At 55.2% G+C, this 9,342-nt stretch overlaps 1 protein-coding gene across 1 annotated transcript; it reads right to left on the minus strand.

Moving 5' to 3' along the window:
* Positions 1 to 5,306: 5,306 nt before the first annotated feature.
* On the minus strand, positions 5,307 to 9,068 carry CCDC42 (coiled-coil domain containing 42). The gene is made up of 7 exons (XM_065694023.1): positions 8,992 to 9,068; positions 8,553 to 8,658; positions 8,335 to 8,439; positions 7,880 to 8,077; positions 6,940 to 7,161; positions 5,759 to 5,917; positions 5,307 to 5,378 (listed from the first exon to the last, which is right to left on the minus strand). The coding sequence occupies exons 1-7, from the start codon at positions 9,066 to 9,068 to the stop codon at positions 5,307 to 5,309; spliced, it is 939 nt and encodes a 312-aa protein (XP_065550095.1).
* Positions 9,069 to 9,342: the final 274 nt, after the last annotated feature.

Below are 9,342 nucleotides of genomic sequence, written 5' to 3' on the forward strand. Positions count from 1 at the left end.
GACCAGGGAAGCTTGCATTCACCCACAGGTACGATACGTTCTTATGCTGGCGACTGCTGAGAGGGGAGCAGGAAGCTCTGGCACCCGCATCTTCTCTTGGATCAGGTGGCTGGAAGCTGCATGTGCTCTAATTTGGGTTTAATGACTTCCATGGCTTTGCCATCTGGCACCCAGCGGTGCTTGGCTTTCCATGTTCTGGATATGTCCTGGATAAGTGCTAATTGTGGGGATAACAAGCCAATGATGTCTGAAGTGACTTCTGAAGTCACTGCTAAGGACATTGCTCAGTGCTAGCACAGGGCTGTCCCCCTGCCCCCTTGCAGAGTGCCCCAGAGGCAAGACAGCAGGTCTCCAAGGGAGATCATCCTAAGGGACCTTTCCGTACAGCTGTGCTCCTTGTCAGAGCATGTTCCTGTCACTGGGGCTGTGCGGTGGCCTCTCTGCATGTGGTCATTGTGGGCACAAGCCCCCGAAGTGGGACCCCCCCCAGGTGCTGGGGCAGAGCTGCCCCGCAGAGCAGGGAGCAGCAGGGAGGACCAGTGGTGCCTGGTCATTGCCCCGCGGTTGGAATCGCAGGCTGCTCCAGAGGAAATGTTGACAGAGTCCGCATTAAACTGATAACAACATCTCCATGTGCTGGGAATTTGCCACCAGCAAGAGGCAAAACAGACTGTGCATTTAGCCAAGGCTTTAATCGTCTCTTCTCTGTGCCAGGAGAAAGAAATCTTACAGAAAAACCCACCCCAACCCAAAAAGCACACTGCAAACAAATCCAAGCCCAGCAATTCCCCAAGGAGAAGGCAGGTTATGAACACAAAAAGCTTGTTCATTACACACAGCATCATAGAACTGAAACCCTGATACCTAAATAGGTCATTTTAGTGTTTCCTTCCATATTCCTGTGGCATCATGAGTCACAGTGGTTTCGCTTTGTCCAAAAAAGCAAATAGGGCATTGGTGGGATCTGCTATCTTTGCTCTGCTAGTGTGGCATAAATGGCACATAAGAAAAGGCAAAATCTGTCCCCAAGCTTCAATTGCTGGTCTCTGACTTTCCAAAACCGGGTATTTCACTGTGTGGGGGCATGGACAGTGCCACAGAACTGAGCAGCTCCAGAAAACGATGATGCAGAACAGCATCCGTATGTCCTGCAGCTTCATGTTCAGGATAGTGAGGGTTGCTGGGGCTGAGCATCAGGACCAGTCAGGAGCACAGGTCTTCAGCTTGGCCTTTGAGTTCAGTTGTAAGGGACATGCTGAGTGTGATGTACGGGCTGACAGACAGACACAGCCAAGCCCAGTCTGCTCAATGAAAGGCAGAAAATAGATTGAAACAGCTCAGAAAGCGCCTCGTTGGACCAAGGCCTCTTGTTTCCTTTCTACTGCATGCTGAAGGTTCCTCAGGAGAGCTCAGCTCAGGCATCCAGATCAGTGACAAGTCTCTGAACTGGCCAGTACTGAGTGCTCAAAGGACTTCAGGAATCTGCCCCATCGTCTGTCCTCTGCATAAGCTCAGCCTGGAGGTCATAGAATCATAGAATGTTGGAAAGGACCTTAAGATCATCTAGTTCCAACCCCCCTGCCATGGCCAGGGACACCTCACACTAAACCATCTCACCCAAGTCTCTGTCCAACCTGGCCTTGAACACTGCCAGGGATGGAGCACTCACAACCTCCCTGGACAGCCCATTCCAGTGCCTCAGCACCCTAACAGGAATTTCCTCCTTATATCCAATCTAAACTTCCCCTGTGTAAGTTTTAACCCATTACCCCTTGTCCTGTTACTACAGTCCCTGATGAAGAGTCCCTCCCCAGCATCCCTATAGGCCCCCTTCAGGTACTGGAAGCTGCTCTGAGGTCTCCATGCAGCCTTCTCTTCTCCAGGCTGAACAGCCCCAGCTTTCTCAGCCTGTCTTCATACAGGAGGTGCTCCAGTCCCTGATCATCCTCGTGGCCTCCTCTGGACTTGTTCCAACAGTTCCATGTGCTTTTTATGTTGAGGACACCAGAACTGCACACAATGCTGCAGGTGAGGTCTCACAAGAGCAGAGCAGAGGGGCAGGATCACCTCCTTTGCCCTGCTGGTCACGCTCCTTTGGATGCAGCCCAGGATACGGTTGGTTTCTGGGCTCAATCTCACACTGAAGCCGACTCATGTTCGATTTCTCATCCACCAGCACCCCCAAGTCCTTCTCTGCAGGGCCGCTCTGAATCTCTTCTCTGCCCAACCTGCAGCTGTGCCTGGGATTGCTCCCTCCAGTGTATCAACCGGACCACACAGCTTGGTGTCATCGGCAAACTAAGATAGCCCTGTCCACCACTTGTCGAGTGGCAGGCTCAGAGCTGCAGCCCCACTTCTTCCTCTCCCATTAGCTCGCACCAGCTCCGCCAGCTGCCCCCAGTGAGATGCATGAAGGTGATGTGGTGAGCGGTGGCAGTGGGCGGAAGGAGAGGGGACAGCTGAGTCACCTCTCTGATGGGTGGAAAAGCTCCGGGCCCCTTTGGACACATCACTGAGACGATTCACAAGGGCACAAACGCGCATTGTCTCGGCTCACATGAGTCATGGGTTGGCTTTCCCAGTGCAGGCAGCAGCTCCTGGTGCCGTCACCAGAGCCTCTGCAAGGCACTCACCAACCCCTGGGATCCCCGAGGGCCTCAGCAGGGATCGCTCTCTCCTTGTGCTTTTCCTCTCTCTTCTGCTGCTGTGTATTTGGTCTCCCAGAAGAGTAAGAGAAGGGCCAGTGCTCGAGGATGCTGCTGCCTATGGGGTGAAGGCTCCAAGATCACACATGGATCACTCCATGCAAAGACAAATGAATATGTTTGCTTCCCATTGAGAAATGGATTTTCCCTGGCCTGAAGTGCTCTCAGCACGTGCCTCTCATTGCCATGGTGAGAGCGCAGCCAGGCTGGAGGTGTCTCATTGCTGGGGAAGGAGGCCCAGGCATGGCAGCATGAAGGGTATGCCCCTTGGGAATTAGGGGAAGGTCTTCCCATACAAGGAATCACTGCAGACCCATGTGGGGGGTCTGAAGAGAGCAAGAGAAAGCATTCCCTTTATAGAATCATAGAACCTCAGGCTGGTTTGGGGTGAAGGGACCTTAAAGCTCCTCCAGCTCCGACCCCTGCCACAGGCAGGGACCCCTTCCACTGGAGCAGCTTGCTCCAAGCCCCTGTGTCCAACCTGGCCTTGAGCACTGCCAGGGATGGGGCAGCCACAGCTTCTCTGGGCACCCTGTGCCAGCGCCTCAGCACCCTCCCAGAGAAGAGCTTCTGCCTAAGAGCTCAGCTCAGTCTCCCCTCGGGCAGGTTCAAGCCATTCCCCTTGGCCTGTCCCTACAGGCCCTTGTCCCAAGCCCCTCTCCAGGTTCCTGCAGCCCCTTCAGGCACTGGAGCTGCTCTCAGGTCTCCCCTTCAGGAGCCTTCTCTTCTCCAGGCTGCCCCAGCCCAGCTCTCTCAGCCTGGCTCCAGAGCAGAGCTGCTCCAGCTCTTGCAGCATCTCCATGGCCTCCTCTGGCCTCGCTCCAGCAGCTCCACATCCCTCTTGTGCTGCTGCCCCAGAGCTGGATCAGGGCTGCAGGGGGGTCTCCCCAGAGCACAGCAGAGGGGCAGGATCCCCTCCCTGAGCTGCTGCTCACGCTCTGGGGGTGCAGCCCAATGCAAGGAGGTCTCAGTGCACCTACAGGCTCTGTGACCCCTTTCCTACTCACCATGGTCTGGTTGCCTGTGCTCAGGGCCAGCCTTCAAGTGGGCAGCCACTGACACTGGGAAAAGAGGTAAGACGTGAGGAGCTGTGTGGAGCCTTCCCTGGAGCTTCTCTTGCTTTGCTTCAGAGCTGTATTTATGCTCAGATCCTTGGCCCTTGCCTATTAGGTAAGCCTGTGCCCAGCTTTGTACCTGGCTAATTCTCAGTTTGGCTTGCTGGCTTGACTTTCTGGCTTCACCTTAGAGCTGCTTCAGCACTGCAGACTGGCATGGGCATGGACACAGCCATGGACCTTTCTGCTCTTGCTCTCATACCACTGGGCTGTGTCCTGTCAGTGAGGGCATCCTCCTGCCTCTTTTGCTGCCACCTTAACTCCTTCCCTGGAGGAGCATCCCACTCCTGCCCCTCCCTGACAGTGATCCCTGCTTTATAGAACGAACGTAATATAATCACTGAAGTGTAGGCACATGGTGGCTGCAGCAGCATTTACCTTTCCTTGCCAGCTGAGATGCCACTCACCGCCCACTGCTCTGGGGATCTGTTCAGATCTACACAGGACACATCATGGCCCACACTGCATTTGCATGTCAAGGTTTCAGAAAGAAATGGGCTCTTCTTCCACATACAGCAGCTGGGAAGCAGTTACTGCCCTTCCCTCTGCAATGGGGGCTTTCATTGTGTTTTCTTCTGCAGTGGCATCACAACGAGGACACTGCCAGGGTCATTTTCTGCTGATGGATGGTAACTCACTAAGCTTCAATGGCCCAGCATGGGTCTGAGCTCAGAGGCTGGAGGGGAATTGGGTTTCCTGGGCGAGTCCTTGCTGACACCTGACTTAAGGTGCTGTGTTTCTGTGTTTATTCCTACGAATTCAAGCTTGCAGAGATAGCAACAGCAAAGCCACAGAAAGAGCATCCTCTGCTGAGACTCTGCAGCGAGTGTTCCCTCCCCAAACCCATCCTTCCTCTGCATTCCAAATGTGCAGCCAGCACCAGCTCTGGGGAGCACCCGTTCTCCTTGTCGCTCATGAAAGCAGAGGTTTGGGGAAGGGAGGCGGTTAATCTGTGCCTTCCTGAGGCTCCATTTGAGGGGGAAATAAAGTTTTATTATGTAGCACGTGGCCGTGCAGAGAAATCCACATCCACGGGTGTGCTGGTCGTAGTCCTCCCAAAGCGCAGTCCCCCACCCCATTGTGTCATCCTTCCAGGTATCTCAGAGCTGAGTGGGATGTTCGGATGTGAGCACTAGTACTAATCCCTGTTTGAGACTATATTCCTCTCCCAGCCTGCTCTCCCTGTCTTGTGTGCTTTGCATGAGCCCCATCTGCCAGAGAAGGCATCCATCCCAGTGGCATCTGGGATGAAGCTGTGGGATGGAGCTGCTCTGATGATTCCCATCCTCCCAGGAAATGAAGAGTCATCTTCAGGTATTTGGTTATTTTTAATAGAATAACAGATGCCAGCAACTGTACAGGACACAAGAGTCAGAAGGGATGAAACTTCGCTGGTGGAAGCCATAGCTATCAGTGGGGCCCTCTGTCCTGCTCTTCCCACCCTTGCTGAGCCCCTCACATTGCCATGTCCTGTAGGTACAGCTGCTCACTGGTGGTTCTGTATGGCCTCTTTGCCCTCCACGGAGATGTCTGCAAGGTCTTGGGTAAGCTGCTGAATCTAGGTTGGGGAAAGGAGATGGCAGAGCTCAGAGCAGGGATGGGAACAGGAGGCAGAGGGGAGCTGGTTGGCCCTGCGCCACGAGAATGGGCTTTTGTGGGCGACTCTGAGTTCAGGGCAAGGGCGAGTAAAACCAGACCTTGGCCATGGATTGATCTGCATCCCCTGCATCCACTGCCCCAGCCTGGCTGCCCCGCCTGGTCCCACAGGGACCTCCTCAAATGAGATAGGTTTGCCTGGTGTCCCCTGCCCATTCCCCATGCCCAAGAGTGAAAAGGAAGGTGTCTGTTGGGCACGATGATTTCTCTCCCTTCCCTTTGGGCAGCTGAGAGTTATTTCTGCTCCTCCTTCTGGGGAGAAGGGGTCTGGCTTGGCTCTACCATGTTCAGTTGTCTATGGCTGTCATCCACTGGCACGTTCAGTTTGGCGTTCATCTGTCTGTTGGCACTCTGGAAGAGGTTGAGGATGGCCATCCTGATGGTGCCCAGCTCCAGGGCTTTCTTGGGACTTGTTTTATGGATGTCAGCCCAACAAGTCTCCTGAGAGAGGCAAGATGGGGACATGCTGCAGCAAAGATGCTGCTTCAGCACTGAAGACCCTGGCTTGGAGACCCTAACTTCAGCACTCATCTGTTTTGCAAGGAAGAACCTGTCCTTGCCCAAGTCTGTGGTGGTTCAGCTTGGTGTGGTGGAAGCAGATCCAGGAACCACTCCAGAAACCTCCCCCTGTCTGTGCCAGCTCCTGCAGTCCTCACGCTGGCAGGTCAGGTTCTCGCTGCGCAGCAGGGCTGGCTGGTACCCTGGGAGCAGCACATCCTGCTGCTGGCCTTCCAGACCGGCTGCTTTCCAGCTTTGCCTGATGGCAGCCAGCTCCTGGAGCCTGCGGTATCCAATAGGGAATTTGGCTGGGCCCCCTCAGAGCAGTGCAAAAGGAGCAGAGGTCAGCAGAGCTGGGGCATTCCTGTACCCTAATCACTGGCTGCACATTGATGTGCCTCACTACAGCCCAGTTCAGCACCAGTCTGGTCATTGCTGGACTGGTGAGGAGGGAGGAGAAGGGGTGAGCCCTGATGAGCAGATAATAAAAATGAACAAAGCCAACTTCACCCTGAGGCCCGAGCCATGAGCAGTGAGGACCACAAGACGTGCCACACTGAAGCCCAGTGACGGGGAGGATGCTGCAGTGGTGAATGGGAATGATTATAAGCAGGCCAGACAAACCCAATGGGCATGTGGTGGAGGACGCTTGGGTTTTGTGCCAAGGCAGATCTCCCCAGAGCCTGGTGGGCTGATGTCTTCTGACTGTGAGCTCAAACAAGGAGTGAAAGATCATGATGGCTTTGTGAGGTGGGCCTTGTTTTAACCCCTGCTGTAACCTGCTCCAGACCTGCTCTGTCATTCTGCCTTCTACAACCCCTTGAGAGGACAAAATTACGCATCTCCAATCACAAAGGCTGCTACTGGGCCTTGCCATGACCCCGTGGCTTAGGGGTGAGCCATCAGCTGCTCTTAACACAGCCATGCCTTGGAAATCTTCCCCTGCCCGCCCCTCATTTCCTCACCCAGAACTGAACGTCTTCTTTAGCCTGGTCAAAACATTGCTGGAGCTCCACCAGCTCGTGTTTGTACTGCAGGATCTGCGCTTCTTTCTCCGCTACGTACTGGTCCAGGAACACCCCGGCTTGCTCGGACTTTTCCTTATGCCTCTCTTGCAACTGCTCCAGGTCCCTGAGAACCCTCAGCAGCGTCTTGTAGTGCGAAAGGACTTCTTGGATGTCTGCAAACTGCAGCACAGGGCTCCTGGTGTTAGTGATCCCCCTGCCCTCCCCTCATGATTGCACATCTTGTACTGCTCGGCTCCCTGCCCTGATCAGGGACATCTCCCATCGCCGAAAGATCTTCCCTTCTTGGCAAGACCATTGCCCCAGTTGCTTTGTGGACATGGCCCCGTTCCCTGTATGATAACATCCCACTGTGCCAGTCCCAGAGCTGTCACTGCTGGAAGCAAGGGGAGATCTTGCACCTCTTCCCCAAGGAGCGGTGCTCTGATAGAACACACAGCACAGCTGCAAGTGTTGAGTCAGCTGGACACAGGAGGGGGCAGCTGGGACTGCAGGAGTGATGCATGGAGTGATGCCCAGGCACAGCTTTTGTGCCAGCTGCCTGTGGTCCCATTCCCAGGCAGCTTTTCCCTACTCCCAGACCATCAATGTGACATGAGAGTGACACCAAGGGGTCCTCATCCCCCTCAGCCTTTTGCTTGTCCCCTTTCTAACACATTTTCTTTAGTTTTCTTAAGCATTCATCCCCCTTCTGGTTCTCCTCCCCTAACCCTGGTCCCGTTGGCTCACCTTGGTTGCAAAGAACTATGTCCCATGCCATCTGAGGTCTCCGGGTTTGACCAAGCGTTATGATATCCCTGTACTTGCTTTGTCTCCTCCGGGTTTAACACCCACATAGGGTCCTCCTCAAGGCCATAATCTCTCTCATGTGCAAACTCACCTGTGAGACCTTCACCACATCCTCCAGGTATCTTTTAAAGATGGAGTATTTCTGCACTTTGTTGTTGAGCTTCTCATGCTTATTTCTCCAGACTTCCAGTTCCCTCTTAGCTCTCAAGAGCTCAAACTCCTTTTGTACTTTCTTCTCTCTCTTTCTGGTTGCTTTCTTCAGCGCTCGGATGTGCATCTTATCATCTTCCTGGTGATGTTACCCCATCAGCACACACGGAGGGAAGGGGAAGCATAGGAAGACAGAGCTGGGTCACCCAGCAGCACCGGGAGGAGATACCTTCCCAAGGGAGAGACCAGGCCTGGAGCTCCCTGGTTGCATTTTCACTCCCTATTTAACTGCCAGTGCTGCTCCTCACAGCTCCGGGCGCCAGGGGTCTCGGGCAGACGCGGTGGCCCCGGGCTGTCTCCCCGCGCAGGAGGTGGGTGGCTCAGGTCGGTGCTGACCTTTGTGATCCTCAGGGATTCCTCCGTGTGTGTCTTCAGCTCAGCCGCCTGGGCGTGCAGGTCCCGCCACCAGCACGCCACGGCTTTCATCCTCTCCTTGAACTCCTGGCAGCACAGAGCGAGTGTGACTGCTGCTCGCACCCACAGCCAGACCTGTCCTCAGCTGCCCCCCAGCAAACCCTCCCAACCGTGCCCCAGCACCCTCCCAGCTTTCTCACCCCCTTCTTTGCCTCCAGAGCCTCTTGCATCAGTTTGGCTTCTTTCTTCTTCTCCTGGAGGCGGATAAATGCTGACAGGGAGTCCTCCTCTGCCTGTCGCAGCTTCCTGCACACAAGGTTTCCTCGGGGTTATGTGCTTCTCCAGTGCCTTGGCAGGGCACAGGGTTGCTCTGCCCTCAAGGTCCTGAGAGGGGTGATGGGTCCCAGCAACCCAGCACTGGTTTAGATCCCAGCTGTCAGCATGGCATCCCCACTCTCCCCAGCAGGGATCCCGCTGACTGAGCTGGGGGGGGGAGTTACAGGAAGGCACAAGGCTGGGGAAGGGAGCTACAAGAGGAGACTGAAGTGGTGGAGACAAGGGATGTGCTTGCCATGGTAGGGGAAGGAGGTTGGAGGAGACAGGAGGACGGGATGAGAGCGGGTGGAGGAGCCCCCTCACCTCTGCAGGTGCAGGAGGTTCCGCCTGTATTCCATGTGGAAATAGCCCAGCAGGTCCTCATCGTCCATGGAGCCCATTGCTGCAGCCACGGGTCCAGGTCCTCCCAGCACCGCTCCTCTCCCAGGTCAGAGCTGCCCTGGCAGTGTGTGTGCAGGCAGACAGGCAAGGGGTGAGCCCCTGCATGCCTCTGGCCTCTGCCTCGTCCCTGTTGTGCCTGTGGTGCTGATGCCCACCAGCCGCCGGTGGCAGTTGCCAGGCACAGTTGGAAGATGCTGATGTGGTTGCCTGGACACGGCAGCGAGAGCCAACGGCTCTGTCCAGGGCCTGGCCTCTGGGAAGCTGAACCAAGGC

Source organism: Lathamus discolor, chromosome 13 (genome assembly GCF_037157495.1).
Source record: "Lathamus discolor isolate bLatDis1 chromosome 13, bLatDis1.hap1, whole genome shotgun sequence".
Lineage (NCBI taxonomy): Eukaryota > Metazoa > Chordata > Aves > Psittaciformes > Psittacidae > Lathamus > Lathamus discolor.

Excerpts from the sequence above, each read along its gene's own strand:
- CCDC42 (XM_065694023.1), bottom strand. The coding sequence starts at position 9,068 with ATGGGCTCCATGGACGATGAGGACCTGCTGGGCTATTTCCACATGGAA. Across the intron at positions 8,078-8,334 it reads AATCCCTGAGGATCACAAAG|GAAGATGATAAGATGCACAT; the intron begins GTCAGCACCGAC and ends TAACATCACCAG. Across the intron at positions 5,379-5,758 it reads GCCATAGACAACTGAACATG|ATTCAGCAGCTTACCCAAGA; the intron begins GTAGAGCCAAGC and ends TCCCCAACCTAG.